The 21,301-nt window shown below is 39.1% G+C and overlaps 1 protein-coding gene across 1 annotated transcript; it reads left to right on the forward strand.

Annotated features, from left to right (window-relative positions):
* Nucleotides 1–3,294: 3,294 nt before the first annotated feature.
* On the forward strand, nucleotides 3,295–21,060 carry zgc:154054 (Glyco_transf_54 domain-containing protein). The gene is made up of 16 exons (XM_027016671.2): nucleotides 3,295–3,359; nucleotides 3,545–4,235; nucleotides 6,372–6,536; nucleotides 6,605–6,727; nucleotides 7,532–7,665; nucleotides 9,771–9,817; nucleotides 10,240–10,353; nucleotides 10,860–10,935; nucleotides 11,024–11,138; nucleotides 11,774–11,904; nucleotides 12,085–12,192; nucleotides 12,513–12,706; nucleotides 16,216–16,294; nucleotides 16,846–16,921; nucleotides 17,614–17,726; nucleotides 19,849–21,060. The coding sequence occupies exons 2-16, from the start codon at nucleotides 4,148–4,150 to the stop codon at nucleotides 19,864–19,866; spliced, it is 1,581 nt and encodes a 526-aa protein (XP_026872472.2). The 5' UTR covers nucleotides 3,295–3,359; nucleotides 3,545–4,147; the 3' UTR covers nucleotides 19,867–21,060.
* Nucleotides 21,061–21,301: the final 241 nt, after the last annotated feature.

A 21,301-nucleotide genomic window follows, 5' to 3' on the forward strand; every position in this document is an offset into this window, starting at 1 on the left:
CCCACTGATGAATGTATATGTTGAAAATAAGAGCATTTCTGTAGGGTAATTTTAACCAAATGAAATAGCTATAGGTAAAACACCTAAAAATTCACTTTAGTTAAGGTATAGAAGAATTTACACTAAATTACATGTGTAGTAACCCATTATTTTCTTCAAATTAGACAGGAGACAATTAAGTTTTAGCTTTTAAGAATCATAATTCCATTTAAATTTAATTAAGTATGAAAAAGTATTTCATGTTTTCCCTCAGACTTTATGATGTTCACTTTATGAACTCAATAAAATTCAATGGTGTTGAAGGCCAGATATTTATGTTTTAATTATGAGGTAAAAGTTCTCCAAAAAGTCTCTGAAAGTGCAGATGCATAAATATAGTCTTACTATAAGTATAGTTTCACCCAGCCTCTGGATATTATGCAAGTCCTAAACCCATCAGGACTGACTTTAGTTGGGTTCACTATAGGCCTGCACACAAGTGAAGAATGTGATTCTGAACATATAGTGCCATGGCTTAAGATGTGGGAGATATCGGTTTAAATTTAGCACATTTAAGCAATGATTTCATCTATGGGACAACAATCAATTATTGTTTACATATCAGGACAGGGATATTTCTTTGATAACATTAGCGTTAAACGTCTCACAATTGGCAGACAGCTATAGCTCTTTACATGTGTGCACACATATATACGCAAATTATACTATACTTCTGTTTTCAGTATTAAATATTGTCTTCATTTCTAATTGTAATTTATTTTAACTTTATTGTATTTTTTATATTTTATTTATTGCTTTATAATGTATTTTGAAAGCATTTAATATCAAACAAAACATTAAAAAACATTTGTACACATCAAATAAATGCGTAGATGTCCTATAAAAAGCTGGCAGACAGGAAGATATAGAGGATTTTCCAAATCTACAAAATTCTAATATCCAGAGCTCAATTTACTGGAAGGGGGCCTGCCTCTGGTGCTGTTGTGACACTTTGAAAGGACCATGTAGCTGTTCCAGAACAAACTCCCCCTGCCACACTGCCACAAGGTCACAGAGTATAAAGCCACGTGAAGTGTTGGTGTCCAGTAGACAGGTGAGCAGGAGTTCCTGAGTTCCTGACATGGCTGTTCTCATCAGTCTTCTGGGTTTTCTCAGCTTCCTTGCTGCAAGCCAAGCTGCCGACCTCGACTGTGAGACCTTCATAAATCCACTGGTGCTGAAAGAAAACTATAGTTCAGTAAGTGATTTTATTAGTCCATTAGCTGAGATGCTTACAGGAGATGTTTTAATATTCACTTATATTACAAACAATGCTGTCAAATATTACAGGAAAAATAATAATTCAAAAAAGAATCTGTATTTTCTGTATTTATGTTATCACATAATGATTCTTGTAACTGACACACATTTGGCAGTGATTTTTTATATATATAAACCTGATAGCAACATTTACCTGAATGTTTGTAAAAGTATCTAACCTATCTTTTTAGAAAACAAGCCTTCCCAAATGCCTTGTACAAAGATTTCATTCGGGATTTCATTTTCTTCCAAATGTTCATGTTCTTTTGGTGAAGTATTTTCATTTTTTAGGTCATGGGGAAGTGGATCGTCATTGAAGGAATTTCTAATGATCCCTTGATCACAAATATCTTAAAAGTATTTAACAGCTCTTGGATAGAATTTGCTCCCACCCCCTACAATGACACTTTCTCTCTCAGTGAAGGGAACATGATGTAAGTGTTTCTATTATTTTTGCATCTCAACTCAATCTCATTCTTCCCAAGATAAGATCCTAAAGGTGCCATGTTTACGCCTAATCATCCATGTGTGCTTTTCCCCCTAAGGAATGGAACATGTCAATGTACCACTATGAACATAACTTTGGAAAGCAGTGTTTTACATGTCAATGGTAAGGTTTGGAGCAGCTCCCAATCCAACCTATGGCCAGCGGATTATGTGTTGACGCAAGTGGTGCCTGTTGCATGCATTTGCGTAGCCATGAATGGTCTTTGAGTAAAAATGCTACCTCTCAGTTAATCCCACTGTGCATTTCAGTGTAGGTAAAGGAAAGCGTGATGTTGAATCTAATTGTTTTGGTATTATTATGTCTGTCAGTGTTAATCAGTATGATTTGAAATGTATAGATAACCGCAATTTAGCTGGTTGCCTTGTCTTCACAGAAAGTAACATGAGCTCAAAGGGTCATTTCCTGCCATCTTGTTCTGAGTGTCTAACCATGAAATTTACTACTCAGAGGGAAAATGAGACCTCCATCTCCCTCTACACGTTCAGTAAGTCACTTTGCTCTTTTCTGATGTAGCTCTTTTATCAGCTATTTAGAAACTTTTATAGTTATAAACCAGTGAGCAAGTTTTAAGCATAAGGTTCAACTTCAGGGTCAGATAAATGATCAGACAAATCCTCCAACAATCATACCACACAGTGGTTCTCATGTTTGGAGTCCATAGACCCCCACGGTGTAGAAGAAGGAATGACAAAACGTTTAATTATACTTTTAATTGTTAAAATAATTTATGGTTGCAATAAATAATTGAAATTCATATAATTCTAACTATAAATATTCCAGTGGATCACCCATTTCCACCCCAAAATTAAAGTGAGTTCACCCAAAGATGATAAATGTGGTATAAGTTTGGATTCATTCATGTAGATCAAGAGAAGGTATACGTCTACTGGTCAGAATGTTTTTTCCTCAGGGGATTCATAAAGTGGTCCTTTGATGGGCTTACAGTTGAAGAACACCTAATGTTGCCAGAAACTTCCACCAAACATGCACATTAAGCTAAGATTGTTAGTGTAGTTGTTAATGCTAGGTGTACCATGCAATAGGATTTTGCTGCTTTTCCTGCTTCAGAAAGGCTGATTCAGGCTATATATGCTGGGCTGGAGCAGGAAAACAAACAAACAAAAAAAAGTAATGCAGCTGACCTAGGACAAAGAAACACTGAAAGTACTGGGATCTCAGCCTGAATAATGCCGGATGATGAATTAATAGATTTATGGGTCACGCGGGGTCGCTGAAAGGTCACACTTTAGTCCTTTCGGAACGCAAAGGGCCGCGACTTCCCACAAACATCATTTCCCTTACGTGATTACGATTAAAACTTTTCCCCATTAATTATTCTAAAATTGCCTATATCATGAGTAAACATATCGTATCAATAGAACTCAAATAATGTACGCCACTTTTCTAAAATAATAATAATAATAATAATAATAATGAAATATTGCAGAAAGGGCGGGGAAACCATCGGCATCGCAGTTGGATATGTACTGGAATCAAGCCGAGTGTCTTGGATTTAAAAAAGAGATACAGTTCTCCTATGATGGTGTTACAGGTCAGTAACCCGTGGTTTGCAATACATGGAAATTCAAGGCGTAATGTAGAGAACTGTAACACGTTCCTAAAATGTTTCGCTCTATTGTTAAGGGGTTTTTATGAGGCTTTGACATGCGTAATAGCAGACATAGCAGGACATGTTATCTCCTGGTCATTTTGTGTTCTTTCGCTCTCCATTTTTAGATTTCTGTCAGAGGGACAAGAATGATTCATTTCAATGCAAGACTAAACCTGAAAAAAATGATGAATGAATCTCATACGCTTATCATCTCGTTATCAGTCAGTACTTTGATTATTTTCATTAACTTTTTTTTTTGCCCGGAATCTTTCTATGAATTTGTCAACGCTGATTTAATTGTATGTGTTTTGTTTTGTTTTTTCTTTGTTTGTATGCTAAAACTCAATATAAAGTGTCCCTGTTCCTTTCTGTACGTAGAGTGACTATACACACATTTTACCTGACACTGGTGTTTTGTTTATACTGTCCGTGTGCTTCTTTGGAATAACAGCGGTCATGTAAGAGAAACACACCCACAGGTAAAGGGAGGTGGCGATCGCCTTAGTAGATAGAACTCGTTAAGTAAGTTGACGTGAAGTGGTGACATTCGTTTCAAGACAAGTGTTGACTTCCAGCGATCGAGTTCGCTTGTTGAAGATGAGAATCGACGCGGTGCTTTAACACAACAGTGTCCGCGAGACGAAATTACAACAATTTAACGTTTAATTTTTGTAGTTTGTTTTTTTTAAAGTGGAGTACTATCTGTACCAATACAACTTCGGAATGAGATGAGGAGGCACTATGATAAATGTTTAGTTTTGTTTCTTATAGCCGTATGTATGCTCGCTTTTTCCTCCTGGAACATCACGAAACAGGGTAAGCCCTTTAACCGAATTTTCTTTTTTTGTCTATGTTAATGTTAATCAAAGGAACTCATCGTGGTCAGTATAAATTCAGTTTTGAATTTGGGGACCGGCGACACGATTTTAAGCATCACAAATTACATCATGCGGGCACAGAAGCAACCCAACAGTAATGGAAAAGGATATTGCAGCCTTCGGTAAATTATTTTAATAAGCGCAACAAGTGCCCGATTATATATTTTAGTAGCAGATACTCAAAGCTGTCTTGTTGTTGTTCTAATAAGTAAACAAGTTTAGGAGAAATCCGTAACAAATGTGTTTTTATTGTGTGGTAAGTTAAAGACTACCTGTCGCTCGGTGAGTTCTGCACTAACCGGGACCCAGTCACCAAGTTTGGTGAAAAAGGACGCATACAAGTTTGAACGTTTAAAGGAGTATCTAACCACGCCTTGGCCTTTGTACCCAGTACAATAATATTTATCAGAAGATAAGCCCTAATTAATGTCGTTAAGACAGATAACGAGAACTGCAACTTTATGATCAGAATCATTTCCATTAACCAGTAGATTAGAAGGCTTTTCATACATATATCTATAAAAAGACATACTGCTTATGTTATTAAAGGTTTTGCTTTTATACTTGATTTGCACAACAATTTTACAAAGTGGTAGTTGCATATACTTAGATAAAGCCTTTTAAAGACCTACATGTTTAGAAAATAAATGTATATTTGATCTTCATGACATGTATTTGTAATTGTAATTACAAATATGTAATTGTAAAGCAGTATGATTTATTTTGGTTAATTTTTACCAAAAATCTGTTCATTAAAATATTTTAATTTAAAAGGTAACTGTAACTCCTTCATATATCCATTTCTACACTGTAAAACACAGTGGAAAGTGGTTCTAGAAGTCTCCCATTTTGAGGGAAATCGGTGTATTGAAATTAAATGTGATGTGTTTTTGTGGTAACAAGAATGGCCGAACCATCAAATCAAACATTTTTTATTAAAAAGAAAATGAGTACGGCACCATCTTAAGGAATCATGTGTGTTTTCATCAGATGACAATGATTCACCATGTTTAAAATGATGGTGACATTTAGACAAACCAGGAATAATAATCCAAAGCAGTTTATTCACTGCCAAAGTAATTAAATGTAGATCAAATAAAAGCACTGTCACTTTATTACGAACACCTACCTTGAATCTCTACTCACTGTCCACTTTATTAAGTATGTCTGTCTAGTATGTGCATTTTATAGATGGACAATTACAGACTGTAGGCCATCTGTTGTCATGCAGTTTTTCAGCCCCCCTCTGTCCTCTTCACTGGTCAGTTTTCTGACCACCAGACCGCTACGACTAGATATTATTTGGATGATGCATCATTCCGATCAAAGCACTGACATTAAGAAGGTAGTGGTATGGTAGTGGGTGTTGCTCTCAACAGTCAGTTTCTGACTACAGGTGTTTTTCTGGCCAAGTATTTTGGGTGACCCACCTGTCTCAATCCAGCAGTGACACTGACCACAGTAAAATCAGTTTTCTAGTATGAATCTGTCAGCCAAAGCAGTGTTATTTACTTGGATCAGTGTCACTACTGGATAGAGACAGGTTAACCACTCAAAATATTCAGCCTGCAAAAGGCCTGTAGTGAGAAACTATCCATTGATAAAGACTGTATGTTCATAAACTAACTTGTTTTTCTATATCACCTGCTTTCTATGCTTTCTATGCTGCTACTGTTTTGTTGGATATCATACCTTTGCCTGCGGTCGTGGCAGTGCTATGAATGCCATTATTGCTCTGCTTCTCAGCCTCCTCCAGATGGAACATGCATTCTTACAAACTCTGTCAAACTTGTAGAAGATCCAATAATGACATCACATTAGTGAGAATAATACCTTGTGTCTTGCAAGTAGTACTCTGCTGGAAGTCTGGATTTATTGTGCTTGTCGGTTTCTATGTTCATCCTAGCACTCTCCTCCATAATATCTTCCTTCTTCTTTCAACTTTAAAGAGATCAATATAGTTGAGCAAAATTGCATGAATTACAATACAGTACAGCACTAGTTTACAAGAGGGTAATTTGTTAAAGGTTTTTGGGCATGAGAGAGTCATTTTTTGTTGGGTTCTGCCATCTAGAAAAGGGACAAGAAGTACTTATAGAGATGTATGAGAGGCTGATGAGAGCTGAGAGACGTGGTGAGGCCTTAACATACAAACTGCTTCAGGTGTTGGAACACCTGCAGAACTTGAATACCTCCATGAACTCTTCGGGTGGGTCCCCACACATATGCATGCAGACCAGTTCTTTATGCTCTCCCTCCCCTTGGAGACACACACACTCACTAACACTCTCTCTTTTCCTTTCCCAGAAAGACGCTCTGTGTTGCACTTTTTGTCTCCACAGCCCAGTGTTTTCCTGTACCTTCCACACTTGAAGGAGCAGGAAGACAGCCTGAAGCCCAACATTTACCTCAGCCAGGGACGCAGTGAAGGTTAGCACCTGTCTCTCACTAGTGGACCTCCTATTGCTTATTTTAGTCAGTAGGTGCTTGATTGGTAGGAGTTTTTGCCTTAAGATGTATCACCACATTAAACCTATGCCATTCGTTTTAGAGAATATGCAGAATATTTCAGATAAAAAGGTTTACCGTTATCTGTGACAGTAGAAAGGAGGGAGGGAGTGAGACATGAGGGCCAGTAGGGAGAGTCTTTATTCTCCATTCAATTTAGAAACAAAAGAACTATGTCAAGCTGACAATAAAAAAGTAATATAAACACACTGCCAGTAGGACAGTGGCGTGGTGACATGGAATAGCAGGCTTCTAAGGCACTGTAAACCAGGAATGCACCATACTGGAGAATTCCTGTGGACTTTAAATAAGGGAATGAACAAATAAGGAACATGTGCATGAACAAATAAGGAACATGTTCAATAATGTTCAATAATCAGGTGATTTGGAACGGGGCATGTGTGGTGTGTGTCAGTGGGTGTGTCTGTCTGTCTAGGTCCTGGCACCCTGTGACATTATCTATTCAGCTTCTTCCACTGCCCTGTAATGTGACATTCACGTTTCATCAGTCTGAACTACTGATTTCAGAAGCATGCATATAGAACAATAGCAGGAGTCACTAATGAGGCCAAACAAGTCAGATGAGCCAAATAGTCAGAAACTATAGGGTTACTACCACCCACAGGTAAAACGTTGATGGCCAATAGTTCACTGCATGCTTTCATTAACTGGAGTTCATCTTTATCTATCATTTATTCCTCCCTCACTCCCTTTGTGTGTGTGTAGTGTCCTTAGTTTTAGGGATACCCACAGTGCAAAGACAGAAGGAAAGTTACCTGGTGAATACAGTGAACTCTCTCCTCTATGACCTCACGCCTGAACAGAAGAGTGATATTATCATCATCATCTTTGTTGCTGAGGTAAATAGAATAGATGGTCTAAATGTTGAATAGACTTTCTGTACTTCTCTACAACTCTCCAAGTCTGTTTCTGGCTATTTGTCATCAAGTGTGGAATTAAATACAGACTGTTACAGACAGTAAGTGTAATTTGGAGTGATCATGAGGCAGGTGCATATACTGAGTAGCAGCGAGATTTATTATTAGGAGCAAATCCAAAATCGGAGTTATTTAAACAGTCCAGGGTCAACAAGCCGACATGGAGAGTCCAGGAAAACATAGCAAAAAAAAAAAGAAACAAAAAACACACAATAACAGAAGGGGGAAAGGCTACAATAAGGAACACAACTTACACAAGCAGAGGCTGGGACTAATAGGCTTGTACTTACAATGATAAACAGTGACGCAAACAAGGCGTGGATTCACAATGATCCGCAACAATGCTGAACAAACACAGGGTTTAAATACGTGTACCAATGAGAGTTAACAAGACAAGTGATACAAATGACAGGCAGGGACACTCAAACTATGGGCAGAACAACAAAGAAGCAAAGCAAAATAAACACATGAGACAGGGTAGCCATGATGACAGGATGCCAGGGAGTGGCCAATCATGACAGTAAGACGTTAATTAAGTCAAGTAATTGAGTCATTAATTAAGTGACTTGTGTCTCTCAAATAACACAAGCACTCACTTTAAAACCTTTGAGTAAGATCAGTGACCCACATTTCACACACGTTCTGATTTCTAATGTTGTGAACATATTTTTAAATAAAAGTGTGATTTGATTTACAATAGCTTTATTAACACATACTGAATATACATATATCTTAACATATAGTATATATTAATATATTTTAACATATGCTGTTGTACTGTTGATTTCTTTTTTGTTAAATGCCCCATGAATTCATATAAGCCATCTTACTATTTTATAAGACAGTTTATAAAGGTTGACTCTTCTATTGTGTCCAGAGCCAGAAAAAAAGAACAAAAACAACTAGTTTCATATCATTGTTCATTATCAGGTTGATGGACATTTGTCCTTGCACAAAGATTTGACGAGGTCTCAAAGTTATGAAATCCCAGTATGCAGGTGGCATTAAACAAACCAGCCAAATATTCCAGTACATGATCAAAGCTATCTTCATGATGCACTGCATCCTGTCATGCAGTGGTGGCAGAAAATCTTTCAAAAGTGGGTGGAACCTTCATATGTCCAAGTGACCTTGTAGTATGGCTTGTGTTTGTCGCATACTGGACAGTACACTGCATGCTACTGCAGGGATCAGTATGCAGTATACACTATGTAGTAGGCTATTTCGAATAACATCTATTGTAGCCAGTGTGTTTTTTTAAAATGGCAGTTGTGTTTGTGTCACTCGATTGATGATTGTGTTTAACCAATGAGTGATCTGCTTCTAGCTCTCCCCATATGTTCCAGCACTGCACGTTTATTACCCCAGCGTGGTTAACCATATCATGGGTTTGTTGTCAGCCATAAAAGTGACAGATTTGAAACTGTAGCAAGCCATATCGCACTGCCCAGTGGAAAAACTCCATTATTTGCAGAAATGCTTCCTATGAGAAACCGCTGACTTCTCATACTGGACGAGTTCAAAGATAATGTTATGGGAAATATTTAACTTCAGATGATATAGCCCCAAGGTTCATTGAACCAAGGGTCTGCATCCAATTATTAGAATAACACAATAATAGCTCAGTAGAAGAGTAATTAATCAGTATTGCTCCCTTCCAGTTAGTCAACAACGTAAAGATTCATTACATAGTCCAAGCTGTGTGAACAATTTGGAAGTGATAGGAAGGCTGTGGTCATCAGCTCCTAAGTCTAGTTTGCAAAAGTCTGGTCTTAAACTCTTAAACTCTGTCCCCTTTGGCCAGAGACTATAAGGATTCTACTACCATGTGTTTCCAGGTACAAGTACTGATTGAGGCAGCACAATTCATATGAACGGTGTGGTGCAAACCCTGACAGAGCATATCTGATATTATTATTCTGAACAACTGTCTTACTCTGTCATTTCTCTTAATTTCTTTTTTCTTTTTATGTCTGTCAGTCACTCTTCATGGAGACTGAGGCTGAATTGTTTTTCCCTCTTTACAGACAGACAGTGCCTTTGTGAGAAGTGTGGCTGAGAAAATTCACAAAAAGTAAGTGATGGTTTCACTTTTTGTTTTTAAAGTGGTTTTTGGGTTTTTGTTGTTTGTTTGTTTGTTTTTTATTAGCAGTGAAAATCAGCAGGTGACCATGCTTGTTCTAGCTATGCCCTGCTTGTATGGCGCTGTTCACTGCTGCACAAAAATCAATAATAAAAAATGCTGTGTGTGTGTATGTATGTACGTTTGTATATGATTAGCCTTTCACTTGGAGTCTCCTCAATAGTTATGTACCGTTCCTTTACATCCAGAAACAATCACTTTTTTGCTCATATTAGTATGTCTTTAGGTAGTATTTTTTACTTTGCATATTAAATCTGCTTTAGTTTGATTTCAGATCATACTTTTGTTCTTTTGTTTTTACATCTGTGTGTGTGTGTGTGTGTGTGTGTGTGTGTGTGTGTGTGTGTCTATAGTTTTCCAGATGATGTGACATCTGGGTTAATTGAAGTAATCTCTCCATCTCCCTACTACTATCCAAACCTCACTAATCTGAAGGAAACATTTGGTGACTCAAAAGAGAGAGTCAAGTGAGAGTTATTCTCTTTTTTAATTTTTCTGAATGTGTACACTTACCACTCATTTAATAAGAAATATTTAGCTGCCACATTTTTCACATTTCCACTGTAGTCCTGTCTGTATATGTATAAAATGTTCAGTTTGTCAGCCACTCTGTACCCCATGCATTTCTGGTCAGTTTCTGACCACAGGATAATTGTTGAGCAGATATTTCTTGTATGGAAAACCATTCTCAACACTGTAGTGGCAGACATTGTAGTGGGCTAGTAGTTGGTGACTGGTCGTCACTGATATGACTACAGCAGACACAGCAATGTTGTGAAGATTTTAAACATGTCCTTGTCACTACTGAGTTTAGAAAGGTCTGCTACCCAGTACCTAATGAGAAATGGGTGGGTGACTAACAAACCTCGTGCATAGGGTAAAGTATCTAACAACAAACCTACAAGAACCTGCTTCAATAAAACTTTATAAAATTGTTTGCAAGAAATAGTTACATGTCTCATTGTGGTTATAGATGGAGGACCAAGCAAAACCTGGACTACAGTTTCCTTATGCTCTATGCCCAACACAAGGGAACATACTACATTCAGGTAAGATCCTAAACATTTGTTTTGAAGAGATACCAACATCTTAAACCATGTTTTGTAGTTCATTTCTCACATTGTATGTCAATTTCAGATGGAAGATGATATTGTGGCAAAGTCAGGGTACTCTGAATCTATAAAGGCGTATGTCCAAAGGGTGATCGGAGAGCAATGGCTTTACCTGGAGTTCTCTCAACTGGGATTTATTGGTAGGTCTCCTTTCATTTCATCTAGTCTCATCTTCTCTCCTGTGTTCTAATCCTAATCTCCTCCCTACTTCTCTTCACTTCATACAAAGCTCACAACCTTGACTGAGATGCAGATTAAACAACAGAGGCCATATTAGTCTCACCAGGGAGTGTATCTTTTATTTGCTTCAGCTCATTATGTTGGCTGCCATGTCTCATCAGTTCAAGGGTGTGTTTAGGTTAGAAAGAAAAGAAAAACAGGAACATAGGAACAGGAAGCCTTTGTCTCAGTTGTTCTCAGGTGTCCTACAACTTCAGGTTATAGACAAAATCACACTAGCACACAGTTAACTTCCAACCCAGTTTCCACAGAGCATGGGTGGCAGATGGCACAGCAGCGTAAGATGACACGGGGTAAGGAATCCTCTGTTATCTGCTGATACAAACCCGCAGCCGCAGTGGTCCTCTTCCAAACATGCTGGTGCTCCAAGCACCGTCAGCACTGCTGTGGCCTGCTGCATTTTGAAATGAATGCAGGAAAAATGGAGATGAATGGAGAGGAGTGCACACCCTGGATGAGACTCGTGAGCTTTGCCTGGAAACACTGCTATGTCTTGTTTCTTCTTTCTTCTTGTTAATTTTGCCATTCCTTACAGGTAAGCTGTTCCGAGCATCAGATCTGCCCACTATTGTAGAATTTTTCCTGATGTTCCACAAAGACAAGCCCATTGACTGGCTGCTGGATCATTTCCTCTGGGTCAAAGTGTGTAACCCAGAAAAGGATGGTGTGAGTTGTATTTTTTCTGTTCCAATTCCAATCAAAAACTTAGAGCAATGTTATTTCATATTATTTTTATGTCTGTGATTTTCAATTGCAAATAGGCTATTTTATGAGAATAGTTTAGTGGTAAACCCTCAAACTGGGGAGCATTGTTTTATCAGTTTCGTCCTGTGGTCCTGTTTGCAGAAACACTGTAGTGATGAGAAAGCCAGACTGAAGCGTACTTTCAAACCTTCCCTGTTCCAGCATGTGGGGCTGCACTCCTCTCTTCCTGGCAAAATACAGAAGCTAAAAGTTAGCCATATTTTTCTCTTCATTGCTCACTCCCAAGATATCTTTGTGTTTTGGTTAGTTACAAATGTGTCTTGTGCACCTCTCAAACTGTAAAGCTCTGTGTGATCTTACTAAATATAAGTTGTGAGGGTTTACTAATCATTTAATCATGATTTACTTTATTGGAATCTCACACATCCAGACCAACCTGTGTGTGTCTGTGTGTGTGTGTGTGTGTGCGTGCGTGCGTGCGTGCATGCGCGCGCGTGCGTGCGTGCGTGTGTGCGTGTGTGCGTGTGTGTGTGTGTGTGTGTGTGTGTGTGTGTGTGTGTGTGACTTAGGATAAAGACTTTGGAAAGCAAGTTCTATACAAAGCCCATTCAAACCCTGCAGCTCTGCTGAAGAGCAGTCTGATCCATTACCAGAAGTACTCGCTGGACAGTGCATACATGGGGAAAGGCTTCTTCTGGGCTCTCACTCCAGTCAGAGGAGACTATATCCTCATTACCTTCACCAAGCCTCAGACTGTCAAAAGGTGAGAGGATGTGGACATGGCTCCTCCGTCTAGATGCAAGAGGGGGTGAAACACTGCTTAGTGCTGTTGTGAAAGAGCAGCTCTAAAACACCCAATCTTCATCAATCCATTTGCAAGTTGAATTAAGGAAGCCAGAGATAATGGTTTGAGCTGGGCAATACAATGGCATGGTTTGTGTTATACAGCAAAACATGCCTTACTGTTGCCCCAGAACTGAAAGCAAAGAATATATATATATATTTTAGCATATATTAATGAGAATATTAATTAACGCCAAGCATCATTTTCCCAGGCCTAGATTAAGCCTAAGCCTAAAAAGAGCAACTTCTCATTTACTAGCCCAGTCTTAGAGGGTGGGGAAAGGAAGATTGAATGTCGGAGCTTCTTCAGAACATGGGATTGAGTGTCTTGCTCAAGGCTACAGTGGGAGATATCAGAGGGAAAGCACTTATAACTTACTGTAATGTTCTCTGCTGCTAGCTGAAGTAGGTATTAGTTCCCACCCAGGAAATGACCCAAATACCATCCATCATGTGCTGACTATATGCACAGGATGAAGGTCTGCTGCTAAATGCTTGTCTTTCTGACAAATACCGTTGTCAGATATGAAAGGTTTTGAGTGTAGTCACTTTTAAAGTGTATCACTTTGATACCCAAATATTTAGAATGAATCAACTTTGTTTTATACACACCCTACTTAAATGAGCTGGTGTATATGACTGTGTTGCAGCTGTGTTTGAAAATGCTCAGTCCATTTCTTTTCATGGGCTAGGGCTCACTAATACACTCTTGAACCTTTTGCAAACTTGTATTGTTTTAGGGTATATTTTCAAAATTTTATTTAGTGGTGCTTTATAAACACAGACCAGTGGTGTTATCCAACAGTACCAAACAAATGGATAACATTATTTTAGAACTTTTAATATTTTAAGGCAAAGGTTTTAGTGATAGCAGCAGGGCAAGAGCAAGATGCCAGTGCAAGCAAGGATAAAGATAACAGAAAGCACAGCATCAAGCTGGCAAAACATATACAAGAAAAGGTAAACACACTTGCAGTAAGAAGTCGAAGCACAGAGACGCTGATAAGCAGGCTACACACAGAGCATCGCAGTTGGCAAGGTGCTGACGAGCAATGTACAGCACTGGACTCAGTGTGGGCTTAAACAGAGGGAAGAAGCAAAGAGCAAAAAAAGACACAGGTGCGCGTGATTAGTACGCAGGAGATTGGGAGCGGGGCAGGTGCAAGGTGTCTGTGTCTGTGTGTGTGTGTGTGTGTGTGTGTGTGTGTGTGTGTGTGTGTGTGTGTGTGTGTGTGTGTGTGTGTGTGTGTGTGTGTGTGTGTGTGTGTGTGTGTGTTCTCAGTGGGCGTGTTGGGCTAGGTGCCTGGTGCTTTACAGAAGATTTCAATAAGCATGTCTCAGTTAGGTTTGTTTTAGAAGTGTAGAATATAAGATTAACAGTAAGATTACAGGGAGTGTTTTTGAGTTCAGGTCAACTATTTTGAAGAAGTGAATTTTGGTTCATGAGCTGTGTTTCAGTACATTGTTACAGGGTTTTCATTCAAGTGGATTTTCAACAATTGTCTTTAAGCAGCTGAGACTACAGTGCCTCGTTTTTGATCCACTTGTCTATAAAGCAGGGCTTTCCAACCCTTCTACCAATTCCGACACCAAAGGAACTAGGAAAACTCTAAAGGGTTAAATCAGATCAGATGTTTTGCGGTGAAGCAAAATTCAGCTAAAAGGTATTTCTCTAGAGCTGACTGCTATAAAACCGACAGAAACCTGACCATCATGCTTGAAGAAATCCCACAGAGATGCAGTACAGTAAAGCGAAGTGACAGCATAGCTTTACTCAGCCAACTACTGCCATTTAATACTGTAAGAGTGTGTGTGTGTGTGTGCGCGCGCGCGTGTGTGCGTGCGTGTGTGCGTGTGTGTGTGTGTGTGTGTGCGTGTGTGCGTGTGTGTGTGTGTGTGCTTGTGTATCTTGTATTTAAAAACTCCTAAGCTGGATATTCTGCTTAGGTATCACATTGTGAGCATACATACTACCTTGTACACGGCTTTTGTCCACTGCGTAGGTTAAGTCAACTCCCATTAACTGGATATAACACTATTGTTATGAAAGTTTCACCCAAAACCAAGAGACCATAATGAGGTAGCGTGGCCTAACAATGGAAGACAATCATTCCCAGCATCAGCCTACTGAAACCACGGAAGGGCGGTGGGTAACAGTAACCTTGCGGTAGTGAGAAAAGTATACAAACATGCAGGCGACCTGAAGGTTGGAGCTTTCAGAGAATTGACTGCACATTAACAAACAGCCCAAATCAGCATTGGATCTCTCAGAGTAGAAGCTAGAATTTGGGATTTTAAGAGGTTTGCACCCTTGTGGGTCACTTCTTTTATATGTTCATGATAGGAAATTGTAAAGATGAACTCCAGTTCCAGTTCCAGTTCACGGTAACTGAACACTTACTGTTTTAATTATTGCCCATAAGCCTGTAGTTTTTAGACTGTCTAATCTTGCTATTAATGTTGATGGAGTGATTATCAAACCCTCCCATGTAATAGTAAACCTTGGTATAACCTTTAGTCCCTGTCTCAGACACTCAAACTAATTTGCCTTCTTCCATCTTTGTAATACAGTTCACCTTTACCATTTAGCAAACAAGGAGGATGCTGAACCATTGGTCTATGCCTTTATAATAATTCAATCATCATGGTTACCTTTTCATTAATGTTCTTGTTAGCATCTCACAAAGTCTTAAATGCACTGAAAACGCAGTTGCCTGAATTCTTGTATATAAAACCTCATATAATCTCAATTCTGTCTCACTTCCCCTGACTTATGACATCATAGCCCATTCTCTAAAAGTCACCTATGACTTTTAACGTCTTATATTTCCAGACTTCCTCTTTTCATTGTAGAGTGTCTCCATCCCTACACTCTTGTACATATGCTTGTATCCTCTGGCACTGGGCTCCTAGTCATCTTCCATTTCAGGGCTACTATGATGTCCATTGGGGTTCAATCAGTGGTCATAGCCCCTAAAGCTTGGAACGTCTTATCTCAGTCTCTCTGAGAGAATTCTTTCATTTCAGTTTAAAAACTTAAAACTCCAACTTAAGCTTTCCATTGTAAGTTTTCTTCCTACTGCTACTGTGAGTGGGTGGGGGGTTTAGGGTTGTTGGGTTTGGGGGGTGGGAGTTGTTTGTTTGTTTGGTTGATTGGTTGGGGTTTTTTTGTTTTTTTGCTTGTTGATTTTAAGTGAATGTGTTACATGACTTGCATAAGCATTACCCCTGTAACATTAATTTATCATAATTTATCATTAATTTATTAAAGCTGTTTACAAAATCATTATGGCACAGACAAAATTATTTTTAAATCACTGCATAGTTCTTGCACATCTCAAAACACAAATGCAGATAGTATATTTGTGCTTCGTTTTTGTTTTTTTAATACTTCCTCCTCCCCCTCCCTACTCCTTCCTGTCTGCCTAGCTACCTATTTCGAAGTGGAAATATTGAGACGAATGGAGATAAGTTTTACAATACCACAGTGGAGGTGCTGCCTAGTGACGTAAGTGCCATAGGAACCGTTTAGTGCTCAGATTACCACAGCACCTTTCAGAATGACTAACACATTGTATCCAGTGACACAGGTCTGACCGCTAGCGTTGTGTGTGTGTGTGGGGGGGGTGCAACCTCTTGCTATTTTTACCACTTACACCATCTCTGTCAGTGACCTTTATTCCTAGATAGCTTCTTTGTGTGCAAAGAAGTGTGTGCAACTTAGTATGCAGTGTATGCTTTGTGACTTGGTATACTTTGCACAGTGTTGTCCTTGCTGTCTGGTTCAGCGAGCGGACTTTGTGATTCCCAGCACAAAGCCACAATCCTACACTTTTCCGGCTTTTAGTGATTTCTTCGTCTGCCTCCATTTCCACTGTCTCTCTGCTGCAGCTTTAAGACACACTGTTAAGATTTTGTCATTGTTAACACTATATCATTGTTAATACAGCATATTATATCGTTTGGTCCCTCATTAACTCTATAACCAGGCAGTCCATTGTGGCGTATCTGTGAATCCCTAATCATTACGTACAGCTGACCCAACTCTGTGCATTTCAGGTCTCTGTGAGACAGCAGGTGGAGAATCGTCTGCTGCCATGCTGCAGACCTTCCACTGATGGCTTTGCAGTGATAAGTACGTCACAACCCTTTCTTTCAGATTTGCCTGATGCTTTTAGTGTTCCCTTTAACATCCACATAAGCATTTGCATGAGCACGGGAATTTGAATGGGTCTTTTTCAGAAAGTGTGATGCAACTCAGGACTAGTAAACAAATACAGTGTGCTGGGTCATGGAATGTAAACATTTGTGTCTATGTATGCTTGTGTGCTAGTGGATCAGAAATGTTTGTCATGTTGCAGCTGTCACCCATTTAAAAAGCTATAAATCTAGAAATGAAACTGTTACACTCAAATTCATATATGATATAAAGCAGTGTTATCCCAGTCTTCGGGGTCTACAAGACATCCATGTTTCTGTTCTAACCAACATCTCAGTAAATCTGAACCAGGTATTCAGTGTTCTTAATGGCTTGGTCCAGGTGTGCTGGGAAATGGGACAGCTCAAAAATCTAGATCTGTTCTGAAGGCCTTCTGATCTGAGTTAAGAAGGGTTAAGAAGCATTAAGGTTCAGAAATATACAGGTTATTTGGGTTGAATTTATATTCCCTACTGTTAACAAAATCCAAATTTTCAAATATGTAATTAAATGTGCTCATGGGTGTCTGGACATGTTTTGTGTGTGTGTGTGTGTGTGTGTGTGTGTGTGTGTGTGTGTGTGTGTGTGTGTGTGTGTTTGTGTGTGTGTGTGTGCGTTTGTTTGTGCAGGCTCCTTCGTGAATGGAGTAGCAGAAGGAGTGATCGACACAGCGCTGCACGAGTTAGATGCCATGCGTCTTCTTGTTCATTCTGATTCAGATGTCTGGGTCCTGCTCAGTGAGGTGAGCTTCTTTTCATCTCTGCAATACTCTGATAAAGGAGTGCAGGAACCTAGTATCTACAAACCTGTTCATCCACTTTATACATCCTCCACCCTGTAAAGGCTTTCATCCAAGATATAATGCAGAGCTACACACCTTCTCCGGTGTATCTGTTAATTCAGTGACATCCAGAGCAATAGAATTGAACAATAGTTTCAATGCAGCTTTTTTAAGATGTTACAGTGGGTAACTTATTGTACAAAGAAAGAAAAGAATAAACAGACAGAAACAATTGAGATACACTGCCTGGCCAAAAAAAAGGTCACATGCTCTAATATTTCATTGGACCACCTTCAGCTTTGATTTCGGCACGCATTCGCTATGGCATCGTTTCCACAAGCTTCTGCCATGTCACAACATTTATTTCTGTTGAGAGTTGCATTTATTTTTCCACAAGATCTTGTATTGATGATGGGAGATTTGGACCACTGCGCAAAGTCTTCTCCAGCACATTCCAAAGATTCTCAATGGGTTTCAGGTCTGGACTGTGGTAGCCAATCCATGTGTAAAAATGATGTCTCATGCTCCCTGAACCGCTCTTTCACAATTTGAGCCTGATGAATCCTGGCATTGTCATCTTGGAATATGCCTGTGCCATCAGGGAAGAAACAATCCATTAATGGAATAACCTGGTCATTCAGTATATTCAGGTAGTCAGCTGACCTCATTCTTTGGGCACATAACATTGCTGAACCTAGACCTGACCAACTGCAGTAACCCCAGCTCATAGCACTGCTCCCACAGGCTTGTACGGTAGGCACAAGGCATGATGGGTGCATCACTTCAGCCACTGCTCTTCTTACCCTGATGCTCCCATCACTCTGGAACAGGGTAAATCTGGACTCCTCAGACCACATGACCTTCTTCCATTGCTCCAGAGTCCAATCTTTATGATCCCTAGCAAATTAAAGCCGTTTTTGCTGGTTAGCCTCACTGACAAGTGGTTTTCTTAAGGCTACACAGCTGTTTAGTCCCAATCCCTTGAGTTCCCTTCGCATTGTGTGTGTGGAAATCCTCTTACTTTCACTATTAAACATATCCCTGAGTTCTACTGCTGTTTTTCTATTATTTGATTTCACCACACATTTAATTGATCGCCGATCACAATCATTCAAGATTTTTTTCCGACCACATTCCTTCCTCGAAGATGGTGTTTCCCCACTGTCCTTCCACTTTTTAATAATGCGTTGGACAGTTTTTAACCCGATTTTAGTCGTTTCAGCAATCTCCTTAGATGTTTTCTCTGCTTGATGCATGCCAATAATTTGACCCTTCTGAAACAGATTAACATCTTTTCCACGACCACAGAATGTGTCTTTCGACATGGTTGTTCAACAAATGAGAAGCTACTCACTGTATCAGTCAGGGTTAAATAACTTGTTGCCAGTTGAAACATAATCACCCATACAGTAATTATGCAATGGGAGGCTCTTACCTATTTGCTTACTTAAATGTAGGTGGTGACCTTTTTTTTGGCCATGCAGTATATGTGGATATATTTGTGTGTAGCCGTGAGGTAGACATAGAGTTTGTTTTAATCCTAAAGAAAAAAATACACTGCACTTGCTAAAATGATTTTCTTGAAAGTTCATGAAAATTCCAGACGGCTGCTTTAAAATGAAAAAAGTATCTGGTATGTCGCACCCGGGTGTGTCATTACTGGTATTTATTGTTCTCCTTCAAAGAAATAAAGTCAGGGTTTGTCTTGTCAACAAAAATCTTGTTTTTCAAGCCAAATGAAAAGTCTGCAACATAATCAGTCAGCAACTGGTTCAGGAAACTGAAAAATTGTACCTGTGATATTTTAGACACCTTAATGCTTCTAGGCGGCAGTATCATTTGCATATTCAGTAGACTATTTACTGTTTAACTGAATTTTTTTTTTTTGTTGTTTTATTGTGTTTGTTAAGCCCATATGTTAAGCCCTGTTTGCTTCAGGTGGCATAGAACTCAAGTAGAACTCAAGGAACTTCAGAAATGTTAGTTGCATTCAAGTTGGTTGGCGCAAAGATGTAGCACATACCAGTAGAGAATTTATAAAAGCTAAGGTTTGATTAAGAGTTACTTCCCCTCTCTCTGACAGATCTACATTAAAGTTTGATGAGTGGTGAAGTGGGAAGGAAGACAACAGAACGATCATCATGACTTTGTGGTTCCTTACTATGCAACAGCATAACCTGCTGGTCAGGAAGCCTCTGTTAAGGACACTCCTCTGCACAGAAGTGCACTGTCTGTGGGCCCTCCTCCGTATAATGCATATAACAGCTGATGTTTTTAAGATTTTTGTGGATTCACTTTTCCTGAAGGTGTGTGGATGATATATAGGCAGATATTTTGCTAACACCAGCAAGGTTTTGTCTGTGGACTGAACCTGTTATTGAGTGACTGGTTATAGCAACTCCATGTGTGAACTCCTGTGTGATTTATTCAATCTCAGAATATCCATTCAAATCTCTAAAGGTAATGCAGAGATTCAGGGGAACCCAAGTGTTGCACATTTTTTAATTTCCCTGCTCAAATTCACCTACCTCAGCACATGAAGGGCTCAAGAATTGAATGAGGAGTTAAGTCAGCCATTTTAGTGCTGTTTTATACAGTACAGTGCTCCAGGCCCAGAATGTTGAACCACTCTATGTTGTTGAAAACAGACAGATGTGCTTTAACAGACTTCATATTTTCATACCTTCAAATATTCAATGTTACCCTAACAGTGAACACACATCCACAGAAAACCATTTGTTATTTATTTTTTAAATTATGATTAATTTGGTACAAAAGTGTTTTTTTCTTGTGCAATGTCCTTAAAACATAGATGTACAACTGAGTTAAGAAATACACCTCTTAAGAGGCTCCCAGGCGATGTTGTAAATGACGTCTTGCAAATCTTGTCTGAAAAGTTACTTTGCCAAGTTTACCAAGTCTTTTCTTGATAAATGCTTCCTTATCTGTCCTGCTAAGCACAGGAAGCCCTGCAGAAGAGTGAAACAGGTATACAAGTGGACATGTATTGAGAGACACTTAGCTGCTGTTAGGGAAGGGGTGTAGGAAAGGCTACTGTGGCAACTTGAGTCCTTGAGTCACTGATGTTAGCAGACAGATGCAAACACCTGACCTCATTCATCCATGATGTGCTACGTAGCTCTAAACTTCTGTGTCAAACTCCTCTAGGGAGAGCCATGGTACTACTCACATTTAGTGGCAACCCCGTTGTTACACAGAACTTGTTTACATAGAATATGGAATCATAATCCTAAACACCTCTCATAATCAGAATATCCTGAAAACATTAAAGTACTGTGAAATTAGATTTTGAATACATTTTGCAGAATGGTAAATCTTTGGGAATGGGCTCAAATGTCACTTTGTATGTTGATCATCTTTTAAAACAATAATCAGTTATTAACTAAGCTCCATCATAAATTAAATTAGTTATGTTGAGGCAGAAAGAATTTTATGCCTTACGGTGCAGACACCCATACTCCTAGAAGCTTTGTTGAGACTATGTTCATGCTCAAGTAAGAAAAGGAGACTGGAAA

Source organism: Electrophorus electricus, chromosome 12 (genome assembly GCF_013358815.1).
Source record: "Electrophorus electricus isolate fEleEle1 chromosome 12, fEleEle1.pri, whole genome shotgun sequence".
Taxonomy (NCBI): domain Eukaryota; kingdom Metazoa; phylum Chordata; class Actinopteri; order Gymnotiformes; family Gymnotidae; genus Electrophorus; species Electrophorus electricus.

Coding starts and splice junctions, on each gene's coding strand:
- zgc:154054 (XM_027016671.2), top strand. CDS start 4,148: ATGAGGAGGCACTATGATAAATGTTTAGTTTTGTTTCTTATAGCCGTA. Junction 6,728..7,531: donor CAGCCAGGGACGCAGTGAAG/GTTAGCACCTGT, acceptor GTGTGTGTGTAG/TGTCCTTAGTTTTAGGGATA. Junction 10,936..11,023: donor AGGGAACATACTACATTCAG/GTAAGATCCTAA, acceptor TGTCAATTTCAG/ATGGAAGATGATATTGTGGC.